The sequence below is a fragment of the Taurulus bubalis genome (genome assembly GCF_910589615.1).
Source record: "Taurulus bubalis genome assembly, chromosome: 18".
Lineage (NCBI taxonomy): Eukaryota > Metazoa > Chordata > Actinopteri > Perciformes > Cottidae > Taurulus > Taurulus bubalis.
In genome coordinates this window covers 9,604,994-9,617,891 of record NC_136606.1, presented here as the reverse complement: position 1 = coordinate 9,617,891, position 12,898 = coordinate 9,604,994, and the positions used below count along the sequence as shown (strand labels likewise).

At 38.3% G+C, this 12,898-nt stretch overlaps 1 protein-coding gene across 1 annotated transcript in view; it reads left to right on the top strand.

Annotated features, from left to right (window-relative positions):
• Positions 1-1,399: 1,399 nt before the first annotated feature.
• The window catches only part of vipr1b (vasoactive intestinal peptide receptor 1b), a gene marked incomplete at both ends in the record, with an annotated part of 32,465 nt that continues 20,966 nt past the window's right edge, over positions 1,400-12,898 (top strand). Inside the window, 3 exons of the mRNA XM_079234662.1 lie at positions 1,400-1,453; positions 9,176-9,266; positions 11,666-11,776. Coding sequence (XP_079090788.1) covers positions 1,400-1,453; positions 9,176-9,266; positions 11,666-11,776 — 256 coding nt within the window. The remainder of the gene's footprint in view (positions 1,454-9,175; positions 9,267-11,665; positions 11,777-12,898) is intronic.

Genomic DNA, 12,898 nt, shown 5'->3' with positions numbered 1-12,898 from the left:
GCAAGCATCTGTTTAGTGGATGCTTCTCTATATAGTATTTCTGAGTCATTGTCTCACAAATCATGCAGCTTTATTGCCAAATTATGTTGAAGAGCTGCTGGACACCCAGAAGTCCTTATAGCTCTCTGCCTCTGACTGTCATTGTTGTGCATATTTATAACATCATATCTTCAAACTGGTAGATTAAAGAACTCAGGATTTGTTTTGTAAAATCTAGTTTGATTTCCATGATTGTTCCAAGACTTTTCACAGGACCATAAGTGATACATATTTTAAGAGGAATATTCATTCCAGCTAGGGGTTATAAGGTTGCTCATAAACCTTGTGGAAACGTTATTATTTCATGTCATGTTTATTTGTATTTTATGTACAAAATCACACCAGCTTTACAGACTACTTCCAATATGTTGGAACTATAAGTGCGTTCCATTTACTTGTTTTAAAAGTTTGTTTTATTTAGTGGGGATGCTAAAATAAAAACAAAAACAACAACAAACAGCCTTAAATATTGCAAAAAGATTTTTTTAGGATTTGCCTAAAGTGGAAAAGTTGGTGCATCAATGAAATCAAAATTGCAACAGTTGAAATATACTGAATAAATTAATGAAGCATCCACTAACAAAGAAGAAAACATCCAATCTGTTTTGGAAACACAAATAACCTATTTTTATCATGTTTTCTCTACTTTGTAAAATCGACTTACCGTTAGAATCCAGCTATTATACATTACGCTAGTTATCTTCTTCTGCAGTTGTAAAATGGCACCTGAGAATTAGTGCCACATATCGCATATTTCAAGGAACTCCTAATGTGGAAAAATACATTTTATTTAAGATAAGAGAAGATAATCCTTTATTAGTACTGCAGTGGGGGCATTTGCAGGGTTACAGCAGCAAATGGGTAATAAGAGACAGTGCAACGTTTTTTTTAAACACGTAACAAAAATAATAAACAGTAGAACAGTAATACAAAACAGTACGAATCTACAATATGCCAGAAGTTCCTAAAATTTCTTAAAATGTTTAAAAAAAAACTGCACTACATTTGGTCGGACGCCTGTTTTTTGACATCACGATAAATCACGAGTCAAACAATAATAAATAAGTGTCTTCTTACTTACTTAACCACATTAGTTAACAGGCACACCGCCTCCTGCAGGTCGTGTGGAGCCGTGATAGGCGGAGAGCAGCAGGCGCAGTCAGTCCAACACGCAGCTCTCCGGCTGGAGGAGCGCACAGAGAAAAGCGCAGTCCGATGCAGCAGCTGCGGTTTATCCCACACTAATGCGAACACGTAAACACAGCGTCGCCTTCTTCACACACTTTAACGTGTCTACTAAAAGAGGTCTTGCACATATCGAGGAGGCTCTGATAAGAAAAGTCTCAAACTAAAAAACAGGATGGATGCCTCGCATCTGTTCTTCCTTTTGCTGTTCTACGGACATCTGCCAAAAGTGAGTAGGCTGTGGTTTGATTTAACAATATTGCGTCTTTTATTTTAAAAGTGTATTGCATGGTTTGTGGTGGCTATTCTTGTTATAAAGCCACTGAGCGAGGATGAACGTCTTACAGACAGATGAGTTTTGAAATCATGGTTCAGCTTGTTGTAGGATTTGTGTTTTAAAGCTAATTTTGTTTGCTCCAAAATTTGGCTGGATATTGGACCAATGTAAGTGTTTAGCCCCTGAGTATTTATGGTTATATATCATCGGGCATTTTAACCTATTTAAGAAATACTTTTTTAAATGTATTTTATGGATGTTCTCAATCCATGATGTCTCCTGCCTGAAACATCTGACTTTAAAAATTCAGAATTCAAACTCAAAACTGAAATGGCGATTGTCATTAAATACCCAATCTGTGTCTGAGTTGAGACACTTTTAAATGTTGTCTGAAGTCAGCCCCTGTATATCAGAGGGGATTATTACCTGCTGGTGTTTGACTTGTGAAGACAACACAGCTATAAGCAGAAATAAGTTCATCTCATAAATAACTCTCTCCTCGGCCACAGCCATTTAACTGAACTACGGATCAATTTTGTATTTGTATATTTGTGCTCTCTGTGGTTTTAGGTTATTGGAGGGAAATCCTTTGAGCATTTCCACTTACATCAGTGCAGTTGTGCTTTGCTGCAGGGAATTTTGTGTGCACATGAGAGTGCACACTCCTTGGTCTTAAATAAACACTGTTTGAGGGACTTGTTTAATTTTTAAAGTGAAATAACCCATCTGGTAGCACATTACGAAAACCTGTTGGCCTGACTTAAATTGGCCTGCATGGGATTTTGGTCTTTTCATTAGGCTTGTTAAAACCAAGTGTCACCAGCAGTTACGTCTTATTTCTCCGAAAGGTTTTTATCTCCATTAAGAAATGTCAGAAGTGCTCTGCTGCTGCTCCTCTCAATGACTCTCACAACTCCTGACTTCTGCATCTCTCTGACAGCTATCAGTGCAATTTCAGTGATCAGGAATGACAATGCTGTTTGTTACAATTTCAGAAATATGTGAAAGAAAATGGAAAAGAAGCTTGATTTTATGAAGTTAAACATTTTACCCTCTGGTACTGGTTGTGTCTTTGGGTGGATTTTATCATCTGGCACTACTTTAAGGCATTCGCTGAAGCTCTTTCCAGGCAAAATAGACTGTGAACATCCAAGTGACTGTGTTAAAATGTCTTCCTCTTCACTTCTAACCACTCTCAGATGTCTAGCTTTAAAAGATCAAGCAGATACGTCATGTGTTGACATATTTTAGAGGCTCTTATAGGCACCAACACATGTGCTATTACCTGCTATCCACGGTCCAGGATGTCTGCTTTACATTTACACAATCATCTGACAATCAATATTTATCAGAAGATGTCGAGAGCATAGAAAATCCCATACTTGGTTAAAAAGTGCCTTTCAGTGGCTGCTGGATGTCACCGTTATCTGTTTAACACAATGCAGATGGGAGAAGAGAAGATAGGAGGGAGGATGAGAGTCGTCTCCTTCTTGCCTTTTTCCAAAACCGCCTGATAGAAACAAAAAACACACAAAATAATCATACCTTTGTTTAGGAGATCCCCTTTTATGCTAACCAAGCTAACATTATAAGGTCATTTCACAAAATAAATTGACATTATATTTTTTTAATGGAGGTATTTTGTGTTTTTTTTGTGAAATATAATTTGAATTCATTATTAAACAGCATGTCAATTGCAAGTTAAAGAAAAAGGAAGTTATCGCTGTCTGTCTGAGCTCAGATTACAACAAGATATATTGGGATATTTGGACTTTGGATATTTTTTTATTGGAACCTAACACACTGGTAATTTCGGTCTTGATGTTTGTTTGGCTGGACAAGTGTTTAATCAAATTGTGTCCAATTCCCACAGTTAGCTCGCTGGCTAATGAAGCCCAAGTGAAACCACATGAGGCTGAAGAGTTACACGCATGATGCAGACGTTGCTCTGCAGTGAAGTGTAGGATGGGGATAACCACATTACTGCATTGTGTGGCCGCACACAGGCGCAAGCTTCTGCTTTCATTTTCCTCTCAGCTTTTTTATTTGATCGTTAGACTGGCAGCCATTTGAAATGACAGCAGTCACCAAAAACCTGAAGCAACACTCCTGGCAGCCCTCATGTTGAGCTCTGTGCTAACAAACTATCAAAGCTGGCAGGTATTTATGAGCGTGTGTGTGTGTCCCTAAGGCTCTGCAGAGGTCCACTTATCATCTGCATAGTTTGGGATTGACATTTTGATTCATTGCCCACTACAGCTAAATTCATGGCTGTCCAAAGTATTGATTTGATCAATTATACGTTTTCAACATCTCTAACTGGGACTCAAGACTAAATCCCCAAGGCAGGACCTTTCCCTCGTCTGTTGTATCTTCATACATGAGGAAATATGATTATTTTGTTATCATTGGTCTCCCTCTTTGTGTGTCCTGGCTCTATTCACAATATACAGGCTTAGTATATATGAATTAATAAACTATCTCAATGCAATGAAGAGAGCGTAATCCAGCAGCCTACAGTACAAGCACATGCACACATTCCAGCATCATGTCTATCCCCCCTGATGAGGGACTTTGTTCCAGTCTTTCTACTGTTTATGCAGCATTAGAGGAACTTTAGGTTTGTTGCCAGTGGTTTGCATTTTCCAAGAGCCAGAAGAAACAAAAACAACACCCCACTTTCATATCAAATTAAACTGTAAATCTGGGTTGTTAGCGAGAGTTTGGAGAACAAACCCGCGGTCTGTGCCTTTATGTTAAGATGTCTTAATTTAAGTGTTCCACACACAACACAAGCAGCATGATAAGGACCTTTTTTCACAGCAGACATTGGATTACATGTGGCCTCCACTTACTCTGTTATGGCCTGTCAACAGCATGCCATTTAAGTTAAAAACATAAATAGTAAAGATCCTAAAACTAGACCTTGACACAGTGACCTTCTACACCTTCGAGATTAGATAATAGTTCAGCATCCTCCTTCCTTCTTTTCTTTAAAGTGCAAATTCCCTAACAAATGTGCAATCAATTTAATTTACCAACACAAAAACCTGTAGCTCATGGCACCTGAAGCAGTCGCCCTCTTTGATCCTTTTGAATAATCCAGGCTTGGATGATTAGTTTTTATGGTTTATAATATATCTAAAGATACTTATATTTATGTATAATATATTTTTAATTAATCAAACTTGTACTTAAATAATGTAGTGGTAGCTATTTGATATAAGGATTACAGTGCTGATGTCATATCATATTGCACAGATATAAAACTCACTGATAGACTAGATTGAACAGGTTCTTTGATATTCTCCTTTTTTAATTTCACTGAAGGTAATCAAGGTATTACCTTCCCTCTCTGAGGGTCTTTTAGACTTAAATCCTCTCTTGAGTGCTCCGTTATTACTCTGCCTGATAATCAATTTCATGCCAATCAAAAACAAGGTTACCAAAGGGTCTTACCAACATGAGATTTCCTCCTCCATCTGTGTTGCTCTGCACAGATAATGTTGACAGATTAATTTCCTGCTGCCGGCCTGTGCTGCTACTTCAGGATATGTTGGATTTTCTGCTGTAATCGGTTGCAGGCAAAGACTCCTGTGAGCAAAGTTCTGTGGGTTGTGATAGTGTCAAGACGACCTCGTCCGTAGGGGGAGAGAGTGAGTGAGGCGATGACTGAGGCTCTAAAATGTTCTGTTGAGAAGTGATAACATGGAGGTATGACATAGCGTTTTGTTGTTTACCTACAGGTAACTGTTGCCCTTGATGCAATGTTGTAATGCCTTCAAGTAAAGCTCATTCGGCTGTGTGCTCCAGCAGTATTTAATAAATCACTAACCTTTAGCTTGAGCCAAATCCAAATCCCCATATGTGTAGGATTTAAAGTTTCCCTTCAGACATGTTTTAGGAACATATAAAATACTCTGCTTATAACTTGTTTCTGATGTGTCCTCATATATATTGGAGAAACAACGAGTGCGCTTCGTAATCATGTTGCACTAAGTACAGTAGTGTCCATTTTACTGAAGTCCAACACAACGTATTATCCACTCTCAGATACTAGAGACTCATTTGACCTTGAAGAGGACACTGAACTGACTATCTGCTCCTGAGGAGAGAACTATTTTGGATGATTTTGCGTGTGGTGATCAGTATTGTGAAATTGTTTTGTTCCATTGATTGCTCCAGATGTAGATGTTGTTCCCCTATGATGATCTTTGTGCTCTGTATTGTAGATTCATATTTCTATGGACAACCTATTTTGAATACAGAGGCACCTCTATTAAATTTATATAGAAGGTATAGCAGCTACTAGCTTGATGTTATTCTTATGAACTGCATGGTTCTAACCTTTTTTTTGACTTCTTTATATATTTTTTGTATATTTTATGTATACATGTGCTTTTCTTAATATACTGTACATGCAACATAACTGGGCATTTGTGTGTGGATTTGATGGTGCTAATATAATGTGACTGTCATACCAAAGCTTATGTATTTAAAAAGATGGCGTCTCTGTTGATTTTACTGAGTGTGAAGACGAGCATTAGCTTGAACAAACATTGCACGTTAGGAGCCTTTATTTATATTTTCATTGACGTGGTTTTAAGCAGAAAAAAAGTTAAATTACATAATTTGAAATTACTAAAGTTACATCCTTTCTTCTGTAAATATGCATATGCAAACACTTAAAAAGTTTAACCACTGGACACACGATGACTCCTACTTCACTGAGAGGTCCATACTCAGTCTCTCTGCACTGGAGGGCATAAGTTTAACAAAAAAAAAACTGTATATACTTTTTGTATTCATTCTTTTCTCAATCTTTAATCAGATCCGACCTGAAAGTCAGAAATTCTGCATATTTAATTATTTATTTTACTAGGTTTGTCTTTTTTTTCTTTCTTGTACAAGCAAAAAACAATTGGATTTTAATCCTTAAAAAAAAGAAGTAGCAATGCACCAACCTCCTTGTAGAAATCCTATTTTGTGTTGACGTGGTTGTGTGCAGAGGTGTCAAAAGTATTCACATTCATTACTCAAGTAGAAGTATAGATACTAGGGTTTAAAAATACTTCTGTAAAAGTTAAAGTATAAACTCAAGCTTTTTACTTAAGTAAAAGTGTAAAAGTACTGGTTAAAAAACTACTTAAAAGTATAAAAGTAAAAGTAATGTAAGGGGAATGTTTTTTTCCATTAAGGACAAACTCTTAAGCCGCGTCTCAGGGGCCTATAGTGCACTACTCCACCTCCCCCAAAACAATCATTTTTATAAAGGCCATAATGACTATAATGTTTTAAAATGTTATGTTGAAAAATGTGGGATGCACTAGGCTACCCGTTTCAGCTGCATATATGCCCATTTAAAATGATCACATTTTATTACAATGCAAATACATTAAAGTACCATATGTGTACTACTGAGCATTAACATGCGTTTCATGGAGCGGAAGACATGATAACTAGTTGCCTATAAGTATTGTAATAGTGCAAAATAGGCGGCGGCGGCGCCTCCGACACAAACACTTAAAGCTGTGGTTCTCAAACTTTTTCTGTAAATAACATAATTGTGTGACTAATCTGTGCTTTTATAAATAACAGAATAAAGAAAATTGCAATCACTTTCAAGTAAATCAGATTGCCCCATCAGACAATGTTTTGTGTAAGTTCTATCTGTGCAAAAGATTACTCATATTTAGTTACTACTAAATAGTTCATTGTGGAAAACAATAAGCTTTTCATTTTTTTTGCCAAACAAAACAGAATGAGTGCAGATATGTGAGCCATCACGTTGTATCAGTATTAGTGGCTGCAGTGAGCAGCTTTCCTCGACACACATGTAATAAACGGGGTTGTAGATTTGATACGGCCTCTCAATTCATGCTCAATATTGAGCTTAGATCTGTTTTTTTATTTTGAGAAACGCAACAGCAGGAAAAGACGAGCTCACGGAGCTCACGGCGTCGCGTCAAATCGCGCATGCGTAAGCGTAACCTGTTAACGGCGTACCGTAACCATTTACCCGAAAGTACAGGCATTTGTCCATGTATTTATTAATGACTTAGTTTTATATCCGTGTACTTTGTACTTAGATAATATGTGAAGCCAGCAGCTCATTGTTGGTAGAAGACACGAGCACCGTGGCTCGTTTCACCTGGAGCAGGAGAGCTGCTCCGGGTTCAGAGAGCTGCTCCGGTGCGAGGAGAACTCCGCTGCTCCTCACAGGAGAGCTGCTGTTGCATCTTCACCCTGGTAGCGTTTAAAACGCAGATATAGCGGTCTACTTTTCACGTGACATATTTTTCGACGCCCTCTGTCCGCTAGTGTGTGTGTGCTCAGTGCTCACATGTGTGCGCGCGCACGTATCTGTGGGCAACGGGGCGGAGAGGTTTTGTGTGTGTGTTTTTGAACGATGACAAGCCGGAGTGAAAACAAACCAAAATGAAATAGTAACGAGGCTATTTTTTAAATGTAGGGAGTAGTAAGTACAGATATTTGCGTGAAAATGTAAGGAGTAGAAGTAAAAAGTCGTCTGAAAAATAAATACTCCAGTAAAGTATAGATACCCAATATTTCTACTTAAGTAAGGTAACGAAGTATTTGTACTTCGTTACTTGACACCTCTGGTTGTGTGCTCTTTAATATTCCTTCACATCAGATATCACAACATACAACAGGCTTGCTGGATAGTGCACAAACTCCTTGTTGCAAATGATGAATAAAGCGATTTTCTGGGTTTGTTGGCCTCATCACATTGAGTCATTACACTACTATGCATATGCTCAACAAGGCCGTGAGCGACATTAAGAACAAAATCGTTGCTGTTTCTCTTTTTCATGAATTAAATGAAATGTTTGGTGCGTTTGTCTCATCTGAGGTGAGCAGTGTACAGACTGCTGTTCACATTAGTGCCAGGTGTATTGGGAGCTCAACCCTGGACTAAATGGGGCATTTGTGGACGATTAATGAGGATCATTTCATGCTCCACAGCTGCACCTTGGGGGTGGCGGCTAAAAAAAAACGACAAATAAAGACATCTATAAGGACCAATTAGCAGAACACGGATTATATTAATATATTATGTACTTTTTGGCTGCATCACTCTTCTCTTCTTTGACCTTTACTTCCTTGAGTCTTGTATGTGTTGTAGCTTTGGTCGCGGGGTAAAGCTCCTTCTTGGGAGTTCGTGAATTCGTTCTCTCGCTCTCTCTTCATCTCCACTGACCTTCTCAAGCTCCTCGATGCTCGTCTTACACATTTTCATTGACCCGCCGGCTTTCCGCCAGCGGCTGTCAGCTCGCATTTTTCAGCCTTTTGTTGACATAGATGAACAATCGCAGTAGATTACTCAGTGGCTCCCTTCTCCACTTCCTAATCCATTTCCATGATAGCATCTATTTGCCCGGCAAGAGGGATTTCAGACATAGAGAACATTTCGGTGTATTATTAGCCGGGGGTTCGCTGTAATAGGAAAACATGGCATGAGAGGCAATCGCTGCAGGAATGTGCTAAAGGGAATTGCTGAATAAAATATGTAATGAAACATATTCCCTGGGATGTAACCTGTCTGCCGGCCTCAACCTCGCTGAATATGAATTATTTCAGCGCCTAATTGCGGTGAGATGGAAGCATGTTTGATTGCTGACACCATTAAAGTGCTTTCTGCCTCTTCCACAGGTGTTATCGGTGCAGATGTGTGACGTGGTGAACGAGATCAAGCTGGAGAGGGAACGCTGTGAGGATACCTCCTTTGGGAACGTCTCTTCAGGTAATTCTAAAAAAACAAACATTTTCCTCTCTGTTCTGGTTGTTTATGCAATTTAGAGGAAATAATCAGTGAGGCAAGGTATTACAGTGTGGCAGTGTATAGATGAAGCACTTTTATAGCTGGCAGAAATACAATTCCTAACTTTACCTAGGACGACTATAACAATCACGTCTTCAAGTAAAGAACCTATCTCGTAGTCAGAGTTGAGGGATGGTGTTTTCACTTTATGTGCCGATGAGTTTTTCTCGGGAGTGTGTGGGTGTAACTTTGTTTGAATGACATCTCCCAACTCTTCTGTTCGCTTTTCTTGCATCTTATACAATGGCACAAATTACACCTTCACCATTTGTATTACTGTCCAGATTTGAAGTGAAGTTGAGTCCAAATTCACTCCCTTGTTCACTCTTAAACTACTCCCCAACAGGGAAAAAGTAGTTTACTCTGTAGCAGAGGTTTTCAAACTGCGCTTCACCAAGGGGCGTTTGGAGGGAGAGAGCTCTCTTGAGGCAAAGATGCTGCGTGAGAGAAAAGACAATTACTCTTACCGCTCGACTGCCACCATTTGCATGAAAATGTGTACACAGACATGATACACATATTTACATAGCGTCGACTTGAAAATCCACGAGAAAGAGATAGAAAAAAGAAGCTCTTAATAAGTCTGTACATGCAAACAGGAACTGCTAATAGACAACTTTTAATGGTGCCGGTTTGCCAAAATGTAACAAATACAAACTAAGAGAGGCTTAAGTTGTTTAGTAACCAACTCCATAGCAACATTTGACTTACTGTTTACATTACCCAAAGCATTGTGGGAGCTGTAGGTAAAAGTAAAAGCGTCATTATCTCCCAAACTGAAAGCAGAATAATAAGTGCTCTCAATCATTTTTCATGAGGCAGAAACACTTTGGAATCTTTGTAATGTTTCATCATCCCTGACAGGCGTAGTGTCGCACAGTTGTAATACCGTGGGCCTGAATGGAGGTCTAATCGGCCACAATAATTAGAAACACCTGTGTGAGTGTGCAGAGCCATTACAGCCAGTGAGGGAAGGACCATGTCCTGATGGGCATGCCATTATAAGGTTAAAGCATTAAAATAACCTTGAAGGAAGTTATGATTGGATATTTGGGTCATAAAAGTATTCAATGATAACTTCACTGTCTGTCATAGTGAAGTGAGAGTTGAACATCCATGGTTCACCGACTGTATCTGCCGGAGTAAGTGAATATATAAAATAGTGCAGAGTCTGACCTCTACTCTAAATAAACCTCAGAAATACAGAGTAATATCTCCTTATGGGCTAATTTAAAAAAATGAGAGACTGTACTTACTGCAGAGTGCATTAAGTGAATATACACAAACAGTGCTGCTCCTTATCTCTGCAATGACCCTCATCTCTCTTTTCCCTATCTGCTTCCTCAACAGGAAGGTAGCTCTCACAGGTTACATCCCTAATAAATGAATTAGCAGTGCAACCATACGTTCACAGACTGTGGTTATGCAACATTTTCAATATAGAGATTGTCCTGCAATTCCTTTGCTTTCTCGAAACAGAACAGGCATAGAAAGTTTATGTTTATGTATTCGGGTGTCCAGCGTCACTGTAGCACCACACACACACACACACACACACACACACACACACACACACACACACACACACACACACACACACACACACACACACACACACACACACACAGAGATCATTGTGCAAAACTAAAGAAGAAGATGTCTACACTGACATAAATGGTTTCTGACTGTGCTTCCATTGGTGTTTCAACCTCAGTAATCAATCTTTCTCAGAAATGGTTCATCGCTTGTGTTTTTGCTATTTCAAACTCTGCATAGTGTTCTGGCTTTAATTTGAAATACAGATAATATTGCAAAGAAAATGTGCAATCAACTGAACAACAGGAGTGTGATAATACACATAGTCACAGAAAAATAGAAATGAGCCTTTATAAAAGTACTTGAATAAATGGAAATAAACATCAGTCATAAAAAAGAGTAATATTTTGGAGTTCATTTGGAGTTTGATATTGTTTCCAACCAGCCTGCACAGAGTGTGACTAAATGTCTTTGAATTTGATTTAAAGCAGATGGATGTCAACCTAAGATTGTTTGTGTTCCCACGTTTAACTGTTAAAAAGATGTGCAATATTTAAAGAACACAATTTTATTTGATGAAATTAGAGAATATGAACCAACTCAGAATTGTGTACCAAATGTGTAACTTAAATCCACACATCTATTATAATCTTTTTGTCTCTTTTTGAATTAAAACAGAAAAAATGCTTGTTTGTATTATGTGAAGCACGTGATTTAAGCATGTATGTGTTTGTCCATCATCATATGAGTGATGCCATGTTAACGGTACTGTCTCCTCTTGGCAGGGTGCCAAGGCATGTGGGACATCATTGCCTGCTGGCCTTCAGCCAGAGTCGGAGAGGTGGTTACAATAACTTGCCCCACTTACTTCAGCTACTTCAGCGACGAGCACAAAGGTGAACACATCTTCCTTTACTTTATGTAAAGACAACATGCATAAAGAACATTTTCTCACAATTGATCAAAACTGATTAAATGTTCCATAGTAAAATAAAAATAAATTCCAGTAAGCAAATAAAAATGCTCTTTATGTAAATATATGTTATTTAATCATGCTTTATTAGTGGAGTAATTTATTTTGAATAGCAAACAAACTTTTAGGTGCCAGAAATGGATGATGTCAATTTATTTTCGCTATTAGCTCAGGGCTGGTCAACACATTTATATATTTTCATTTATTTCCTTTTCTGTATTTTGATATGAAGTGGATTTGCATTCAATCAAGCCTTTGGGTAGATAGTGACTGCATATTTTATGTGTTGCTTGCATGCAAATGGACATTTTAAAGTCATCAAACTGGTGGTTTTCCCATCACCTCCCGTGGATAATCAGAAAATTATTAGAAACCCTGCAGAAAGCCCACGGCGAACAATATTAATTCATGAGACTCATAAAAAGCACCACGACATCGTTGGTATTTACATGAAGAACTTGAAAAATGTCCCATATTTTTACATTTATCATTGATTCAAAGAGCGAGAATAATAGACCGCCCTCCTACTCTTCTAGTGCGCCTTATCGTCAATGTTCTAATAAAAACCCCATAATAGAGCTGATCGTATGAACTGTGTGGTGCATTAAAAAAATAGATTCCTGCTATTTATTGTTAGTTCTCCAGCTACCTCAGACCCAAGATAACGGTTAATCTAGGTTACTGTCAACGGTATGTAGCGTTTACGTGGGTCTAAGAAAACAAGGAGGAATCCAGCTCATCCTGAAACCACTATTACAGGAAGAGAGATGATTCACTAACCTAAGATAAAAAAGAGAAAATCTTTGTGGTTGTGTTTTGTTGAATTACCTTTTGTCTACCAAGACAACCTTCCTCTTCAATTATGTCTACATTAACAGGGTTTTATAATCTTCCTGTTTTTTATTTTTGCCTTTCTGTCATTTTCCTCCCTGTCTCTGTAAAGCTTGTGTCCTTGATTCTCGCAGCATCAACTCCTCCGTGGCCTGCACATTTTCAAGGACTTACATTGCACATGTAAAATAGTTGCATTATCAAACCATTTGGT